Genomic DNA, 20812 nt, shown 5'->3' on the forward strand with positions numbered 1-20812 from the left:
GTGTAATCTGCAAACTTACAACCCATCCTTCCAACTTCTCATCCAAGTTATTTATAAAAATCACAAAGCGCGGAGGTCCTAGACTGATCCCTGTGGATCACCAACCTCCAGGCTGAATACTTTCTATCTACCACCATCCTCTGTCTTCTACGGGCCTGCCAATTCTGTGTCCAGACAAACATGTTTCCCTGTATCCCATGCCTCCTCACTTTTTGAATGAGGCTACCATGGGGAAACTTATCAAATGCCTTGTGAAACTCCATGTACACCACATCCACTGCACTACTTTCAACAACATGTCAGTAAGGTTTCTGAGGCATGACCTGCCCCTCACAAAGCCATACTGACCATCTCTAATCAAACTGTGGTCTTCCAAGTAATCATAAATCACGTCTCTCAGAATCCTCTCCAATACTTTGCCCACCACTGATGTAAGACTGACTGGTCTCTAATTCTCAGAATTATCCCTATTCCCTTTCTTGAACAAGGGAATAACATTTGCCACTCTCCAATCATCTGGCACTACTCCAATGGACAGTGAGAATACAAAGATTATCGCCAATGGCGCAGCAATCTCTTCCCTCGCTTCCTGTAATAACCAAGGGTATATCCCGTCAGGCCCAGGGGATTTATCTATTCATATGTTTTTCAAACTTTTCAGCGCATCATCCTTCCTTACATCAACCTGTCCGGCGTAACTGTTTCATGTTGTCCTCAGAAACATTAAGGTCCTTCTCAGTAGTGTATACTGAAGCAAAGTGTTCATTAAGGCGCTCCCTACTTCCTCTGACTCCAGACACAAGTTCCCTCAACTGTCCCTGATCGGCCCCACCCTCATTCTGACCGTCCTCTTGTTCCTTACGTAGTGTAGAACACCTTGAGGTTTTCCTAATCCTACCTGGCAAGCTTTTTCATGCCACTGTTTTCTCTCTCTTCAGTCTATTCTCTAAGCCTTGTCTGATCCTTGCCTTCTCAACATTAAGTAAACTTCATTCTTCTTCTTGATGAGATGTTCCACATCCCTTGGCAACGAAGTATCTTTCAACCTACCATACCTTCCTTGCCTCAGTGGCACAAACCTGTCCAGCACTATCAGCAGGTCCTTCCTCAACAACCTCCACATTTCTATTCTGCATTTTCCTGAGAAGATCTGTTCCCAATTTTGGTCCCCCAGTTCCTGCCTAATAGCATTGTAATTCTCACCCCCCCCTCGCTGTTAAATACTTTCTCAGGCTGTCTGCTCCTATCCCTCTCCATGAGTATAGAGTTGTGATCACTATCACTGAAATGTTCTCTCACCAAGAGATCTGACACCTGCAATGATTCATTGCCAGGCAGCAAATTTTGTCAGGAATCCTTCCTGGACACACCTGGCAAAAACTGCTCCATCGAAACTATTTGAACTAAGTAGGTTCCAATCAATATTAGGGATGTTACCCATGACAACAACCCTGTTACTTCTACACATTTCCATAATCTTCCTCATAATCTGATCCTCTATGTCTCTGTTGCTATTGGGGACCTGTAGAAAATTACCAGTAAAGTGACTGCTGATTTCCTGTTTCTGACTTCCACCCATACTGACTCTGTAGGCAAACCCTCCTTGACGATCTCCCTTTCTGCTGTGTGATACTACCTCTTCATTAGCAATGCTTTTCCCCACCTCTTTTACCTTTTTCCACAAACCTCCCATCCTACCTAACCCACCATTCCTTTTGAAACATCTAAACCCTGGAGCATCCCAACTACCATTCCTGTCCCTGTGATATCCAAGTCTCCGTAATGACCAAAACATCATAGTTCCAAGTAATGGTCAACGTTCTGAGATCGTCACCCTTATTCCTGATACTTCTTTCATTAAAATAGATGCACTTCAACCGATCGCATTGACTGCACTTCTGCCCTATCAAGTGCATATGCCCCCTCCCTCACAGACTCTCTGCATGCTGTATCTAGCTTTTCACTACCGATTCCATCATATGATCTGTAACTCAGGTTCCCACCCCGCTGCCAATCTAGTTTAAACTCTTCTGAAGAGCTCTGGAAAACCTCTCGCCCAGGATATTGATGTTCCTCCAGTTCAGGTGCAACCCATCCTCCTTGTACATGTCCCATCTTCTTCAAATGGTCTAAAGCCCTCCCACCTACACCAGCCCTGCAGCCACATGTTCATCTGCACTCGCTATTCCAAGTCTTATTAGCATGTGGCACCAGTAGCAATCCTGAGAGTACTATTCTACTCCTCCTGCCTTCTTGCTTCCAACCTTACTCCGTGTATTCTCTTTTCTGGTCTTCCTTCCTTTCCCTATCTATGCTATTGGTACCGATGTGTACCATGACTTCTGCTGCTCTCCCTCCCCCATAAAAATTCTGTGGACTTGATCCAAGACATCCCTGACCCTGGCATCCAGGAGGCAACACATCATCCAAGTGTCTCGCTCGTGACCAGAGTCTCCTGTCAGTTCCTCGCACCATTGATGCTGTGTCCTCTCCTTTTTGTCATTTACATAAATTATTTGGATGCGATCATGAGAGGTACAGTTATTAAGTTTGCAGATTACACCAAAATTGGAGGTGTAGTGGACAGCAGAGGGTTACCTCAGATTAAAACAGGATCTTGACCAGGTGGGCCAATGGGCTGAGAAGTGGCAAATGGAGTTCAATTCAGATAAATGCAAGGTGCTGCATTTTGGCAAAGCAAATCTTAGCAGAACACTTAATGGTAAGGTCCTTGGGAGTGTTGCTGAACAAAGAGACCTTGGAGTGCAGGTTCATAGTTCCTTGAAAGTGGAGTCGCAGGTAGGTACGATAGTGAAGAAAGCATTTGGTGTGCGTTCTTTTATTGGTCAGAGTATTGAGTACAGGAGTTGGGAGGTCATGTTGCAACTGTTCAGGACATTGGTTAGAATTGCATGCAATTCTGGTCTCCTTCCTATCGGAAAGATTTTGTGAAACTTGAAAGGATTCAGAAAAGATTTACAAGGATGTTGCCAGGGTTGAAGGATTTGAGCTTTAGGGAGAGGCTGAACAGGCTGGGACTGTTTTCTCTGGAGCATCGGAGGCTGAGGGGTGACCTAATAGAGGTTTACAAAATTATGAGGGGCATGGATAGGGCAAATAGGCAAAGTCTTTTCCCTGGGGTCGGGGAGTCCAGAACTGGTGAGAGGGGAAAGATATAAAAGAGACCTATGGGGCAATGTTTTCACACAGAGGATGGTACGTGCATGGAATGAGCTGCCATAGAAAGTGGTGCAGGTTGGTGCAATTGCAACATTTAAGAGGCATTTGGATGGGTATATGAATAGGAAAGGTTTGGAGGGATATGGGCCGGGTGCTGGCAGGTGGGACTAGCTTGGGTTGGGATATCTGGTCAGCATGGACAGGTTGGACCGAAGGGTCTGTTTCCATGCTGTGCATCTGTATGACTCTATGACATTGAATCACCAAGCACTATTGCTCTCCTATTCTTCTGGGCCACGGACAGACTGAGTGCCAAAAACGTTCCCCTGGTAGGTCATCCCCCCCCTGGATGCTAGTATCCAGAACAGTATACTTATCATTGAGAGGACCGACCACAGTGCATCCCTGCAGTCAGGTATCTATTTCTACAAACTCCTCTGACAGCATGTTCCATGCACCTACCACTTCTCTGTGTAGAACAAACTTTCATGGCACATCTCCTTTGTGCTTTTCACCTCTCACCTTAAACAAAATGCTTCCTAGTATTTAACATTTCTACCCTTGGAAAAAGGCTCCTGTTATTCACCCTATACCTCTCATAATTTTATATGTTTCTGTCAGATTGCCCCTCAGCCTCCTTTGCTCTTAAAAAAAAAATCCAGGTTTGTCCAATCACCTTTATAGCCAGTACAGTCCAATCCAGGGAACATCATATTAAACCTGTTTTGCACCCTTTCCAAAGCCTCCATTTCTCCCCTGTAATGTGGGGAACAGAACTGCGCACAATATTCCAAAAGTGGCCTAATTCAAGTTTTATACTCTATAGGTGCAATGTGGCTAGTCAGCTTTTATGCTGAATGTCCTGACTGAAGGAAGCAAACATGCAGTATGCCTTCTTTATCACCATATCAAATTGTGCTACTAATTTTTGGGAGCTATGGATTTGCGCCCCAAGATCCCTCTGTAAATCAGTGCTTTTAAGGGTCTTGCCATTTACTGTATACTATCCTTTTGGGAGGTCAAATGCAAAATGCATCACCTTATACTTGTCCAGATTAAATTCAGTTTGCCATTTCTCCACCCATCTTTCCAACTGTTCTATATCCTGCTGTGTCCTTTGACAACCTTCCTCACTGTCCACAATTCCACCAATTTTTGTATTGTCTGCAAACAAACTAATCAGATCACCTCTACTTTCATCCAAATCATTTATATATATATATTCCAAATAACCGAGGACCCAGCACTTGTCCTTACAGAACATCACTGGTCACAGACTTCCAGTCAGAAAACCACTCCTCCACGATGACAGCCCTCTGTCTACTGTGACCAAGACAATTTTGTATCCAACTTATCAACTCACTGTGGATCCTATGCAACTTAATCAACTCACTGTGATTTTATGAAGACGTTGCCAGGAATGAAGAATTTTAACTACGCAGCAAGTTGTTCTGTTTGAATAGAAACACTGAAGAGAAATTTAATTGATGTCTGTAAAATTATGATGAGCCTAGCTTTGGTAGCAAGCAAATATTCTGATAGCACGGAGCTAAGTAATCAAAGCGTAGATTAAATGTAATTGGTGAAAGACTGGAAAAAAGTTGAAGACTAAGCTTTTTGATAGAATGAGAAATATAGAGCTCACTGCTTAAAAAGTAAGACACAAAAACATTTTGCATTTTAAATCACAAGAAAAGCTCAGCTATGCGCTTGAATTGCAGTAACCTGCAGACAAACAGTTGTAAGGTGAAATTAAGCTAGACACCTCCTTTTCTGCCAGATAGACTGAATAGTCTCTTTCTATTTTTTCTCTCTTTATATGTTGCATGTCACAGTTAAACATTTAATATAGGAAACAAACAAAAACAGAAATTCTGGAGAGACTAAGCAGGGCTGGCAGCATCTGTAGAGAGAAGAGAGTTAATGTTTCAAGTTAACCCTTCTTCAGAACTTGTATAATTATTCAAGGCATTAGTGAGGCTGCAACTGGAGTATTGCAAATGATTTTGGTCCCCTCACTTGAAGAAGGATGTTGTTACACTGCAGGCAGTTCAGAGGAGGTTCACTAGAGTTATTCAAGAAAACAGGGATTTCTTTTCTGAAGAGAGATTGAACAGTTTAAGCTTGTACTCTCTGAAGTTTAGAAGAATGAGAAAATACCTAATTGAGGTATGTAAGGTGCAGGTAATGTTCTGGGGACCCAGGATTCAAATCCTGCCACAACAGATGTGGGATTTGAATTCAGTAAGAATTAAGAGTCTAATGATGACCATAAATCCATTTTTGATTGTTGGAAAAAGCCATCTGGTTCACTAATGTCCTTTAAGGAAGGAAACTGCCATCCATATCTGGTCTAGCTTACATGTGACTTCAGATCTACAGCATTGGGGTTGATTCTTAACTGGGCAATTAGAGATAGGCAATAAAAACCTCATGCATTAGAAAAAAAATAAACACTGAGATCAGCCATGATCGTACTAACCTATTATCAGACTCATGAGGCTGAATTGCTTAGTCCTCTCCAAGTTCTTGCGCTCTTACATACATTCACAGTAAAGGATCCTGTAGGGAAAAGTGATCATACCATGCTAAAAGTTCAAATTCAGTTTGAGGACAAGAAATTTGTATTCTGATGTTAAACAAAGAATAAGGACAAATTTGGCTGTAATGGACTGAGCAGAAAAATTTTTAGTGGGACAGATGATGAACAGTGGTGGATGTTTAAAGATGTATTCAATTCCTCAAAGCTAAAATGTATACCAGAGAAGAAGAAAGATTTTAAGAAAGGTATAAAGTATTCATTGCGAAACAAAGAAATGAAAGACAAAGGCAAAAACTAGGGCACACCATTTTTCAGTGGTTGGCTGGAGGATTGGGAAACTTCTAGAGGTCAACAAAAATGTTACAAAAACAGCGAAGGTAAATTATGAAGGCAAAGCAGCACCGACTGCAAAAGTAGATACCATAAACTTCTGTATGTGTAAGTAACGGAAGGGAGTAGCTAATGCAAAAGTTGTGGGCGGCACGGTGGCACAATGGTTAGCACTGCTGCCTCACAGCGCCAGAGACCCGGGTTCAATTCCCGACTCGGGCGACTGACTGTGTGGAGTTTGCACATTCTCTCTGTGTCTGCGTGGGTTTCCTCCGCGTGCTCCGGTTTCCTCCCACAGTCCAAAGATGTGCGGGTGAATTGGCCATACTAAATTGCCCATGGTGTTGGGTAAATGTAGGGGAATGGGTGGGTTTTGCTTCGGCGGGTCGGTGTGAACTTGACGAAGGGCTTGTTTCCACACTGTAAGTAATCTAATCTAATCTAATCAAATATTGGTCCCTTAGAGGATGAGTCTGGAGAGTCAGTAATGGGAGCACAGAAATAGCAGAAACACTAAATCAATATTTGTCTCTGCTTTCACAGTGGAGGACACAGAAATCATCCAAAAAAGTAACAGATAATGTAGGGGTTATAGCAAAGGAGGAACTTAAAACAATTGCCCTCAATAGAGAAAAAGTACTGAGCAAACTACTGGGATGAAAGGTAGGCAAGTCCCAGGGTTTGATGGACTACATCCTAGGGTTTTAGAGGAAGTGGCAGCAGAGATAGTGGATGGATTAGTCATAATACTCCAAAATTCCCCGGTTTCTGTAAAGGTTCCAGTGGATTGGAAATAAGTTAATATTCCAAAAGGGTGGGGAGCAGAAAGTAGTAAACTGTAGATCAGTTAATTTAACGTCTGTCGTAATCATACAGCCATACCCTTTGGTCCAACTCCGCCGACCAGACATCTCAATCTGACCATTGCCAGCATTTGGCCCATATCATTGTAAACCCTTTCTATTCATATAACCATATAGATGCCTTTTAAATGATGTAATTGTACCTGCCTCTACAATTTCCTCTGGCAGCTCATACCATACACACACACAACACCTTCTTTGTGGGGAAAAAATACTCCTCAGGTCCTTTTTAAATCTTTCACCTCAAAGTTGTTTCTATGGTTAAAGATGTGATTCCAGGATGGGATGTTGCCTCCCTGATGCCAGGGTCAAGGAGGTCACTGTGTGGCTACAGGACATTTTTCTGGGAGAGGTTGAAAAGCTCAAGGTCGTGGTCCATGCTAGTACCAATGACTTAGGTAGGAAGGAGTATATAGAACATAGAACATTACAGCGCAGTACAGGCCCTTCAGCCCTCGATGTTGCGCTGACCTGTCATACCAATCTGAAGTCCATCTAACCTGCACTATTCCATGTATGTCCATATGCTTGTCCAATGACGACTTAAACGTACTTAAAGTTAGCGAATCTACTACCTCTGCAGGCAAAGCATTCCATACCCTTACTACTCTCTGAGTAAAGAAACTACCTCTGATATCTGTCCTATATCTATCACCCCTCAATTTAAAACTATGTTCCCTCGTGCTCGCTGTCACCATACTTGGAAAAAGGCTCTCCCTGTCCACCCTATCTTACCCTCTGATTATCTTATATGTCACTACTAAGTCACCTTTCAACTTTCTTCTCTCCAACGAAAACAGCCTCAAGTCCCTCAGCCTTTCCTTGTAAGACTTTTCCTCCATACCAGGCAACATCCTAGTAAATCTCCTCTGCACCCTTTCCAAAGCTTCCACATTCCTCCTCATAATGTGGTGACCAGAACTGTACACAATACTCCAAGTGCAGCCGCAACAGAGTTTTATACAGCTGTTGCATAACCTCATGGTTCTGGAACTTGATCCCTCTATTAATAAAAGCTAAAACACTGTATGCCTCCTTAACAACCCTGTCAACCTGGGTCGCAACTTTCAAGCATCTGTGTACCTGGCCACCGAGATCTCTCTGCTCATCTACACTACCAAGAATCTTACCATTAGCCCAGTATTTTGCATTCCGGTTACTCCGACCAAAGTGAATCACCTCACACTTGTCTGCATTAAACTCCATTTGCCACCTCTCAGCCCAGCTCTGCAGCTTATCTGTGTCTCTCTGGAACCTACAACATCCTTCGTCACTATCCACAACTCCACCGACCTTAGTGTCGTCTGCAAATTTACTAATCCACCCTTCTACGCCCTCATCCAGGTCATTTATATAGTTTCGCAACCAGAATTTAGGGAGTTAGGTAGGCCATCAGCAAGACGATCACAAGTATAAATCTCCAGCTTGCTCTCAGAGCCACATGCATGTGAATACAGAAACAGTAGGTAGATAATGTGTGACAGCAAAGATGGTGCAGGCGGGAAGGCCCAAACCTTCTGGGACACTGAGACTGACTTCGGGAAGATGGCACTTGTACAAGCTGGATGGGTTGCACCTGAATAAAACTGGGACTGACATCTTTGCAGAATGTTTCATTAGTGCTGTTAGGAGGGCTGCAAACCAACTCAGCAGGGGTGTGGGGCCAAGAGAGAATATTGTAGAAAAATACCAGCTTTCACAAAATACTTGGAGAGATGAATAGCACTAACATAGAGATTAGTAAGCTAATAGGTGAAATTGGAATAAGGGAAAATGTCTAATTTAGGGTCACTGTGAATATATATGAATGCATGGAATACAGTAAATAAAGTAGGGGTGTTATAGCCACAGAATTGCCATGTGGAAATATGATGTTCTGATGACAACAGATACTGGAAAACCGAAGGGCAAGACTGGATGTTAAATATTCCTGAGTACGAGGAGTTCAGACAAATTACCAGTGGAGGGAAAGGAAAGCTGGCAGTATTAGTTCAACAACATTGCAGTTCCAGCAAAAATGTTTTCTAGGATGTTTGAAGACCAAATCAAATTGGCTGGGGCTAAGGAACAAAAATAATGCAGCTACATTGATCGGTAGTCTATAGACTACAATAAACAATCAGAAAGATGAAAAAGGCCAAATCAGTAGGGAAATTATAGAGAAACATTGTAATGAAGGACTTTACCCAAATATAGATCGGAATACTGGTAGTGAAAGGGGCAGCGATTGTGTTTGGGAGAATTTCCTACTATATATATGTCCATTCCAAAAAGAAAGAATGCACTGTTGAATGTGTTTCTTGAAGATGAGTTGTTTCAAGTGGATCCTGTTACATTTAAATGACAGTGGCCATTGTATTGTAAGGTTTAAGATGATGGTGGAAAATGACAATGGTAGATCCAGCATGAGAAAAATCAATTGGGGGTGTGCTGGCTTCAGTGGGGCAAGAGCAGAACCAGGCAGAATAGACTGAACTGAAAGGTTGATGGCAAAAACTAACTGAGCAATGGTCTCCCTTCAAAGAGGAGATGGTCTTGGTACCATTGTACCCAATAGATGCCCTTTTAAATCCATGTCATTTACAGTGCAACAGAAACAGACTTTTTAACATAATCATTGGAGTAAATGTTAGTCTGTTTGAGCTCTACGGTGTTTTTTTTTGGTAAAGCAGCTGCCCACAAAGAAGGACGGTCACTGGGAAATTGTTGGAATCCATTATTAAGGAAGTAATGGATTTGGAAAGACAAAATTCAATCTATTGGAGTCAGCATGGTTTAATAAATGGTAAATCATGTTTGACTAATTTGTTAGAGTTCTTCAAAGATGTAACAAACAAAGTGGATAATAGGCGTTCTGTAGATATAGTATATCTGGACTTCCAGAAAGCATTTGATAAGGCCCCACACAGAGCACCCAAGGTAGGATCATGTGGGCTGAGGGCTAGTATATGAGTTTGGATAGAAGTTTAACTAATTAACAGAAAACAAAAGTATAAATTACTGGGAAAACTTAGCAAGTCTGGCAACAGTTGTGGAGAGAAAGCAGAATTAACATGTCGGGTCCAGTGACCCTTCTCCAGTGTCATCTTCAGATTTGAAATTCTGCTTTTGTTTCTGAGTTCGAGCATCTGCCTTTTTTTTTTTGATTTTGTCTTGGCAGGTTATAACTAGTGGGATGTGACTAGGTCCCAACTATTTCTAAAATATTTTAGCGACTTGGATGTAGAAGAAGAATTTACTATAGCCAAATGACATTGAAGTAGATGAGAACGTAAGGTGTAGTGAAGAAATAAGAAATGGATGTTGGTAGGTTAGGCGATGAGCCAAAATTAACAGATTGGATGTAATATTGGTAAGTGTGAGGTTATTCATTTTGGTTGCAAGAATAAAAAGGCAATTTATTATCTAAGTGGAGAGAAATCTCAAAATGTTTTGATGCAGAGGGATCTGGTGTCCTTGAAGATGAATCACAAAACGGCTCGTATGTAGCTACTGAGAGCAAATGGAATTTAAGCATTTATTGCTGAAGGAATGGAGGATAAAAGTAGGGATGTGTTGTTGTTACTACACAAGGCATTTGGTGACACTGCAACTGGAGTACTGTGTATAGTTTCTGTCCCCATACTTAAGGAATGATGTAATTGCATTGGTGGTAGTTCAGAGAAGGTTCACTAGATTGATTCCAGAGATGAAAGGTTTGTCTTGTGAGGAGAGATTGCCAGTGTAGCTGTGGAAGATGGACTGTTCTACGTACCGACAAAGAGGCAAGCAAATCTGGGCCCATGGCTACCATTTGGTCTGGAGGAAGTGGGAGGATTGGAAGGAGAAATTGTTGAGGGTGAGGACTAGTTCAGCCAGTTGAATGAGACTGTCAGTAGAACGGGTACTGGTTGAGTCAGCATGAGAAGAAGAAATGGAGAGCTTGGCGGTCTTCGTGGGTAGATGTGTACAAGGACTAGATGTCTCTGGTTAAGATAATGCATTGGGCTGGGGAAACGAAAGTCATGGAGGGGGTAGAGGATGTGGATGGTGTCCCAAATGTAGATAGGGAGTTTCTGGACTAAGGGGGAGCAGGACAGTGTCAAAGTATGCAGAGATAAGTTAGATGGGGCTGGAGCAGGCTAAGACAGCGGGTCTACCAAAGCAGTCAGGTCTGAAGTTTGGGCAGGAGGTAGACATAGGAAGGAGGTGCGGGGTTCCCACACCGAGTTTGGAGGTTGTGGCTGGGGGTTCTCCAGAAGTGATGAGGCTACAGATGGTCTGGGAGATGATGGTTTGGTGATGGGAGGGGAGGTGAAGTCGTGGTCGAGGAGGTGTCTGCGAATTAGGAAATCGAGTCAACATTTTAACAAATTGGTTCAGAAAGCAACCACTTACTATCGAAGTGGCAGTATTATGTAACAGTGTACAGTTAATCAGATTTGAAGTCAGTATTTCCAATTAGAAGATGTCATCCAGAAAGGATTTTCAAAGTACAAGTCAACCAGCTTGTTCTCAGTAGATGCTGAGTGGCCTCTTTTCACACTGTAGGAATTCTATGATTCTGTGAATTCCTCAGGGAGTGAAGTAAGCAGTGTTCGGTCATTAACTGCTACTTGGTCTTTCTTTCCTGCACAAGAAATTCATAATCGAAACCTTGTCTCAAATACATCTGTCATTCTGTTTTAATTTTTAAAGATCAGAGAAGTGGCAAGTTGTTGGAGGGAATCCTGAGGGACAGGATGTGCATGTATTTAGAAAGGCAAGGACTGATTCGGGATAGTCAACATGGCTTTGTGTGTGGGAAATCATGTCTCTCAAACTTGATTGAGTTTTTTGAAGAAGTAACAAAGAAGATTAATGAGGGCGGAGCAATAGATGTGATCTATATGGACTTCAGTAAGGCATTCGACGAGGTTCCCCATGGGAGACTGGTTAGCAAGGTTAGATCTCATGGAATAGAGGACACAGAACTGGCTCAAAGGTAGAAGACAGAGGGTGGTGGTGGAGGCCTGTGACCAGTGGAGTGCCACAAGGATCGGTGCTGGGTCCTCTACTTTTTGTCATTTACATAAATGATTTGGATGTGAGCATAAGAGGTACAGTTAGTAAGTTTGCAGATGTCACCAAAGTTGGAGGTGTAGTGGATAGCGAAGAGGGTTACCTCCGATTACAGCAGGATCTGGACCAGATGGGCCAATGGGCTGAGAAGTGACAGATGGAGTTTAATTTAGATAAATGTGAGGTGCTGCATTTTGGGAAAGCAAATATTAGTTGGACTTATACACTTAATGGTAAGGTCCTAGGGAGTGTTGTTGAACAAAGAGACCTTGGAGTGCAGGTTCATAGCTCCTTGTAAGTGGAGTCGCAGGTAGATGGGATAGTGAAGAAGGCGTCGGATATGCTTTCCTTTATTGGTCAGAGTATTGAGTACAGGAGTTGGGAAGTCATGTTGTGGCTGTACAGGACATTGGTTAGGCCACTGTTGGAAACTGCATGCAATTCTGGTCTCCTTCCTATCGAAAAGATGTTGTGAAACTTGAAAGGGTTCAGAAAAGATTTACAAGGATGTTGCCAGGGTTGGAGGATCTGAGTTACAGGGAGAGGCTGAACAGGCTAGGGCTGTTTTCCCTGGAGCGTCGGAGGCTGAGGGGTGACCTAATAGAGGTTTACAAAATTATGAGGGGCATGGATTGGATAAATAGGCTTTTCCCTGGGGTCGGGGAGTGCAGAACTAGAGGCATAAGTTTAGAGTGAGAGGGGAAAGATATAAAAGAGACCTAAGGGGCAACTTTTTCACGCAGAGAGTGGAATGAGCTGCCAGAGGATGTGGTGGAGGCTGGTGCAATTGCCATTTGGATGGGTATATGAATAGGAAGGATTTGGAGGGATATGGACCGGGTGCTGGCAAGTAGGACTAGATTGGGTTGGGATATCTGGTCGGCATGGACGGGTTGGACCGAAGGGTTTGTTTCCATGCTGTACATCTCTATGATTCTAAGTGGATGCAGGTTTACTTGCAAAAATCATGATATTCAGTTCGAATCATGAGGGATTCCTGGCTTTTACTACAGTATGATATAGTATCAGGCATTCCTGGGAATAAGACATCTTAGACTAATTAGTAACTTGTACTGACTTACCTGAAAGAGTTTCTAAGACTGATCTCAAACCTGTAACTAATATTTGGAAACATAACACCAGTGGTAAGTTAGGAAGTACTTAACTGGAAGGGAGCAGTTTAGAATAAGCTGGGAAATCTGCTGGAATCAGAGAGCCTGAGGGGGATAGTTAGCTGGCAGCTCTGCTACTACACTGACAGTGAGGGCAGTAATACTGTTTTGAGTTCTGATAGACTTCACTTTGGAACAATGAATTGTAGAACAGATTATTGAAGGAAATAACTCGGGAAAGCCTAATCTCAAATTAGTCGGGAATTCTTGCTCATGTTTTAAGGTGTTTTTTTTGTGTTATAATCATAATTTTGAAGTCGTGGATTTAGATTTCCTTTTAAATGCAAAAATGTACAATGCTGTGGAATTAGATTGTTACTAAGTTTTATAGCAGCAACATTCTAACCAATGAACCATAACTTTATTATAGATTTGCTTCTGCACCAAGAGTTTACAGTGAGGTTTTTAGGCTCCATAGAAGCAAGAACCGACCAGAATGATGAGTTAATTTATGAGACAATGAGGCAGGTGTTGGCTGCTCGAGCAATCCATAATGTCTTCCGTATGACAGAATTTCAGATGATAGTCAGCTCCAGGGAACTGAGGTAAGTAGGAGCCCTAACTAATGTTGTTATGGCTTTTTTCATTACAATCTTCACCTTCACCTCCTCAGTCCAGGAATTTTCAGTTTCCTTCCAATAGATCCTTCTTTTTAAGGATGAATGGTATATGGAAGGGTATAAGCTGACAAACAATCATCTCATTTTTGGAGTATTTGTTGAGACTTCAAAAATTAACTTTCATGCTAACATCTGTGATAGTTTCAATGAAATATTACGTGCTTTCACTTTCAGTATTTGGTCTTTTAATATTTACTGTACACATTTCTCATTGTATGAATCCTGAAAGAAATAAAAAAAAAGCAATTGGGTTACTGAGGTTAAGAAGTGATCCGTTCAAGAATTTGTAACACTGATCTTTCCTTTAGTGTTTAGAAACTTCCTGGAAAGTACCCTAGAATGAAATTAATTTTCTGAATAATGAAGCATGTACAGTTTTGTAGGAAACCTATGGCTAGTTGTACTGAGTTGATTACTATTTCTGAGCGAAGGCAAAAAAAGGGAGAGGCAGACAGCATTTCTCCCATTATAGTATAAGTTGCCAGTGTAACAATTTAACAGAGGAAAATCCCTCTAGATTCAGATTCTGCTCCATCACTCAGGAATACCTCCCTCAATTGATGAAATTTTAGGGCTGTGTTTAGAAGCATTTGGAAGGTAAAATAAATACTGAGTGCAGAGGAGGGCCATCTTAGGCCAGGAAAGCATGGGGAAGATCTTGGTCCCAGTGTCACTAGAGAGCTGATGTTTTATTTCAGTGAACATGGTTATTTGCTTGTGGCAGTGGAATGGTTGTAAGGGCACAACTGTGACATTTATCTCTGAGAGCTGTTAAGAGGGGAGTTAATGTGTTTACAAGTCAACAAGATGTGTGACTTGGAAGTGATATCTCCTATATCTGCTGCCCTTGTCCTTCTAGGTGATAGAGGTTGCAGGCTTGGAAGGTGCTATTGAAACAATCTCAGCGGTGCAGTAGATGGTACATGTTGCTGTTGCTGTTTGGGAGGGACTCAGTGTTAAAAGTCGTGAATGGGGTCTCCATTAAGCACAGAAGGGAGACAGAAAACAAGAAAGTGCAAGCCAGTTATTTTGCCAGCTAGCATACGGAAAATACTGTAATCTTTTATTAAGGGTGATATCGTCACCATGGTTTTGTGAAAGAAAGTTCATGTTGAACTCATGTATTGGAATATTTTTAGGAATTCACAAGCATTGTGGATAAAGGGGAACCTATGGATGCACTATACTTCGATTTCCAGAAAACATTTGGCAAAATGCTACATCAAAATTCATGACAAGATAAGAGCTTGTGATGTTTAACATATTGGAATCAGTAGAAGATTGTTTATCTCAAAGGGAGAAAGGATTTGACATAAATGGGTCATTTTTGGATTGGTAAGATAAGAAAAATAGGCTTTCACAGGGAACAATTTTGGGGCCCCAGCAATTTGCAATTTATGGAAATAATTTGGATAAGAAACTCAAAGTACAATGATTACGTTTACTATGATACAATGATAGGTAAGAAAGTAAATGTGAGTGCTTAGGTAGCCAGCACAGATATAAAAAGGTAAGGTGAATGAATGTAAAGTTGGTAGATGGAATACAACGTACACAAATGTGAACTTGCAAGCAGAATAGAAGAACAGGATATAATTTAAATAGAGAATGAGTGCAAGAGATTCTGAGAGATCTGGGCATCCTGGTACATGGATTGCATAAAGTTAGTATGTAACTGCTGTGAGTGATTAGGAAGGCAAATGGACAGTAAAGGCAATACAAAAGCAATAAAATTTTGTTGCAGTTGTACAGGGTATTGATACAATCACACCTGGAATACTGTGTACACTCTTGGTTTCCTTTTTAAGAAAGAATTAAAAGGTTCACTTGATTGATATTTAGGATGCGGGGTGGGGGGGGGCGGGGAAATTACTTTGATACGAAAAGGTTGGATCGATTGAGCATGTGTCCCTTTGAGATTAGGAGAATGAGAAGTGACCTTAGTGAGATATATACGATACTTATAGGATTTGACAGGGTGGCTCCAGAAAGAGAACTTGCCTTTGCGATAGAAACTAGAACTAGGAGACAGTCTTAAAAGAGAGGGTCTGACATTTAAGAAATTTGAGATTTTCGTTTTTCTCTTCGTGTCTTTGGAATCCTCTTTCCCCAGAGGGTGGTAGAAGCACCTTAATTGAATATCTTCAAGGCACAGGTAGATTCTTGATTAACAAGGAATTTGAAGGTAATTGGAGTAGCTGAGGGCACTGTCAGATCAGAAATCTTATTTAGCAGAGCAGACTCTGGTTTGAATGACCAACCCCTGCTCCTAATTCATACATTTGTAAGTGTGATCATATGTAGGTGAGCTGCTTTATCCTGGATGGTGTCAAGCAACCTGAGCATTCTTAGAGTTGCACCATGTTAGCTGTCCTCCAGTTCTCTGGTACCTTCCCTGTAGCCAGGGAAGCATTAAAAATTTGGGATATAGCCCCTGTAATTTCTTCCCTCGCCTCCCACAGTAGCCTGGATACAACGCATGAACGTGGGGATTCGTCTACTGCCCATCAAAAACTACAATACCACCTCACTCCCTATGTCAATCTCCTCAAGGACCTCACAGTCCATCTCCCTGAATACTGTACCTACATCCTTCCTACAGATGTGAAGTATTTGTTTAATGCCCTACCAGTGTTCTCCAGCTCTATGCTCATATTTTACCCTTCTCAGTCCCTAATGGACCCTATACCCTGGTTATGCAATTCTCCTTGATAGACTTTGAGAATATCTTTGAGAATATCTCTGTAATGTTTCTTGGCAGTGTTTTTTCATGTGCCCTCTTTACTGGCCCATTTTCTTCTTTAAGCTCCCCAACACTTTTAGAATAGATACCCTACAGTGTGGAAACAGGCCCTTCTGCCCAACAAGTCCACACCAACCCTCTGAAGAGTAACCCACCCAGACCCATTTCCCTCTGACTAATACACCTAACACTATGAGCAATTGAGCATAATTAGTTCATCTGACCTGCACATCTTTGGATTGTGGGAGGAAACTGGAGAAAACCCACACACACTGGGAGAATGTGCAAACTCCACACAGACAGTCGCCCAATGCTGGAATTGAACCTGGGTCCCTGGTGCTGTGAGGCAGCAGTGATAACCACTGAGCCTGCGTGCACCCTTAGTTGAATTCCTGAATATTCTGAGACATTATGTTTTCTGGGCTCGTTGTCCCTACATTTCATCCTAAATAGTATACCTCCTTATTTTCTTCTTGAACACACATTTCCTACACCCCCCAACAAAATCAGCCTGGCCAGGTCACGGGATAACTCCGCCATTCTTCTTCAGAAAAGTACCTGAGTGGACTACTGAGGCCTCAGTTGAAAGTGTCAATGAAAAAACGGCACCTCCTACTTAATGTCTCCAAAACGGTTGAGTAGGACTTGATCTTGAAGCAGTTTACAACATCTTGATGGCATATTTGGTCAAATTCTGCTTTCATGTCAACTCCAGAATTCACCTCTGTTTAGGCCAAGGTTGTAATATGGTTAGGAACTGAATGCCCCTGGTGAAGCCCAAACTAACCACCAGTGAGCAGATTATTGCAGCTGGGTAGCACTATTGATGACCCATAACATCTCTTTACCAGTGATCAGGAATAGATTAATTGGGCAATAATTGAGTGGATTTTATTTCTGCACCTTTTAGTGGATACCTGGACAATCTCCAACTTTGTCAGGTAGATGCCAGTTATGTGGCTGTACTGGAACAGTTTGACGAGAGTGCAGCAAGTTCTGGGGCATAAAGAATTAGTACTATTATCATAATGTTGTCAGGAACCATAGCCATCGCAGTATTCGGTGCCTTCACCTGTTTCTTGATATAAGACCATAAGGTGAAGCAACTGAAATAGGGCATTCAGTTTGAGGCTGATTCACTGAGGCATTCATGGCTGATCTGATAATCTTCAACTCCACCTTACTAAATAACCCTTGATGCCCTTCCTAATTAAAAATGTGCATCTCACGTTTGAATATGCTTGACAACCCAGCCTCAGCAGCCATAAAGAATTCTACAAATTCACTACCTTCTGAGAAAAGATATTCCTCTTCATCTCTATGTGTAACACTTTATTCTGAGATTATGCTCTCTGGTCCTATACTCTCCCAAAATGGGAAAACACCTCTCCACATCTACTCCACCAAGTCCCTTAGAAATATTGTATGCTTCAATATGGTCCCTCTCATTATTCTGAATTCCAATGTGGTCCAACTTACTCAACCGCTTCTCATAAGCAAGTCCCTGCATACCATAGCCTAGGTCTGTCTGCAACGCAAATATATATTTTCTGTACAAGGGGCCCAAACTGTTCACAGTATTCCAGTTGTGGTCTGATTAATGCCTTGGTTTAGTTTTAGTATGTGAGGGCCAACATTCCATTTATCTTCTATGTTATCCTCTGAACTTGGACGGTAGCTCTTTGTGATTCAGGCTCCCTCTGTTCTGTAGCATTCTGCAGTCTTTCTCCAGATAAAAAATAATCAGCTCCTCTATTCTTTTTGCCAAAGTGCAAAATCTCTCATTTTCCAAAATTATATTCCATCTGGCAAGTTTTTGCTCATATGCATAACCTGCCTTTATCTCTCAGCAGACTCTTGTGTCATTCTCACGACTGAAAACTGGCATTACTGATACTGAGTCCTGAACAGGAGGTCAAGATGGATTTTCAACTTGTCACTCCTGCTTGAAGATCCTTCGAAATACTTTAATCTTGTGTTTAGCACTGATGTGCTGAGCTCCCAATCACTGAGTATTTGTGGAGGTTCCTCCTGTTAGTTGTTTAGTTGTCCGATACCATTGACAACTGGATATGGTTCGTTACTTCGAAGAAGCACTTAAAGTAGTGATTCATCAGCGAGGAGATAATATTGGGTAGTATTTCAACTGGAATTTTTCTTGTCCATGCTTGATCTGATGCCATGAGACTTCATTCAGTCCAAACTCAATGTCCTGGGAGTCCAGGACAACATCCTACCAATTTATACACTATTGCACTATTACCTGTGGTGCATCTATCCTGCCGATGGGTTCAGGGATGGTGTAAGGTATGATTGTGTAAGTACAACTTGTTAGGCTCTTACTTGACTAGTCTGTGGGACAGCTCTCCCTAATTCGGTAGAAGCCCCCAGCTGTTAGTATGGAAGATTTTGGACAGTCAGTTGAGCGGGTTTGACTCAGCTCTAATCAGCACCACCTAAATTATTGTCCTACTTACCCAATGTTCAAGATAGGATAAACAGAAATGTCCTCCAATTAAAAGTTGGGAAGGCATGAAACAAATGTGTTGAGACCATGCTGCACTACCTACTGACTTCATCCCCGTCTCTGATAATGTCTGAGACTAAACCAAGTCTTTTAGCAATCTTGGTGTTAAGATAATCTCAGAATGAACTTCTCACCTATATCCTCATCTCCATTACGATCGCCTTTGTAAGTCCCACCCTGTCCTGCCTCAGCTCATAGGCAGTTGAAACTGTCATTCTTGTGTTTGTTATCATCAGAATGTGCTATTACCATGCACTTCTGGTTGTTCTCCTACGTTCTACCTGAAGTCATCAGATCTCTGCTGTTACAAAAGTCCTGAGCTTGCCCACCTACATTAGATCCCGGTCACAGAGCATCCTAATTTTAAAATTCTCATTCTTGATTTTTGATATCACCATGGCCTCACACCTCCCTGTCTTTATAATCTGAAGCATACCACCCTTATTCAAGAAAGGGTACAAGGATATCCCCGAAACTACAGACCACTCAGTCAGAATTCAGTGGTTGATGAGGTATTAAAAACAATGATCAAGGAAAAGTTCAGTAAGCACTTAAAGCAATTTATCTTGTTAAGGAAAGCCAGCATGGGTTGCAAAAATCTGATTGTGCTAGGTTAATGTATCATAAATGCTGACCTTTAGGAAAGACAAAGAGGGAGTGGAATAGGCATTGAAGGATACTGGAAGTTTCATCCTAGTGTGGTGGGGAGAAATGAACTTGCTGAAGAGCTGAGTGTGACAGTTTCTGTGTTTTATTTTTATTCACTCGTGGGACGTGGGTGTCACTGGCTTGGCTAGCAATTATTGCCTGTCCTGAGTTGCCCTTGAGAAGGTGGTGGTGAACTGCTGCAGTCCAAGTGCTCTTGGTTGAAACATAATTACCTTAGGGAAGGGACTTCCAGGATGTTAACCCAGTGACAGTGAAGGAATAACAATATGTTTGAGTCAGGATGGTTAGTGGCTTGGTGGGGAACGTGCAGGTGGTGGTGTTCCCATGTACTGGTGCCCATGTCCTTCTAGATAGAAGTAGTCTTGCGTTTGGGAAATGTTGTCTAACGTTCATTGTTGAATTTCCATCTGTGCATCTTGCAAGTGGTAAGCTTTGCTGTTACTGAGTGTTGGAGGTGGGGGGAGTGAATGCTTGTGATCTAGTGTCATTCAAGTGGCAAGGTTCTTGAGTGCTATTGGAGCTGCAGCCATCCAAGCAAGTGGGAAGTATTCCATTATACTCCTGACTTGTGTCTTGTAGATGATGGAGAAGATTTGGGGAGTCAGGATGAGAGTTTCTCACTGCAGTATTCTAGTCTCTGACCTGCTGTCATAGCCACTGTTTTTTGTGGCGAATCCCGTTATGTTTCTGATCAATGATAACCTCCAGGATGCTGATGGTGGAGGATTCTGTTAAGGTAGCACAATTCAATGTCAAGGGGTGGTGATTAGATTGTCACTTATTAGTGATGGACATTGCTTAGCATTTGTGTGGTGCAAATGTTACTTGCTACTTTTTAATCCAAGCCTGGATATTGTCCAGATCTTGTTGCATTTAAACATGAACCGCTTCGGTATCTGAGGAGTCGCAAATGACTGGCAAGCAAACCCACTTCTGACCTTACAATGGATGGAAGGTCATTGATGAAGCAGCTGAAGATGTTTGGGTTTACAACACTACCCTGAGGAGCTCATGCAGAGATGTCCTGGAGTTGAGGTGACTTCCCTCCAACAACTACAACCATGTTCCTGTAGAACATTACAGGACAGTACAAGCTGTTCGGCCTTCGATATTGCACCAATCTATG

General features: G+C 42.1%; 1 protein-coding gene across 1 annotated transcript in view; it reads left to right on the forward strand.

The window, feature by feature from the left end:
- The window catches only part of appl2 (adaptor protein, phosphotyrosine interaction, PH domain and leucine zipper containing 2), a 152169-nt gene that overhangs the window by 114918 nt on the left and 16439 nt on the right, over positions 1-20812 (forward strand). Inside the window, exon 17 of the mRNA XM_060843062.1 lies at positions 13498-13672. Within this exon, the coding sequence (XP_060699045.1) occupies positions 13498-13672 (175 nt within the window). The remainder of the gene's footprint in view (positions 1-13497; positions 13673-20812) is intronic.

Source organism: Hemiscyllium ocellatum, chromosome 23 (assembly GCF_020745735.1).
Source record: "Hemiscyllium ocellatum isolate sHemOce1 chromosome 23, sHemOce1.pat.X.cur, whole genome shotgun sequence".
Classification (NCBI taxonomy): Eukaryota; Metazoa; Chordata; class Chondrichthyes; order Orectolobiformes; family Hemiscylliidae; genus Hemiscyllium; species Hemiscyllium ocellatum.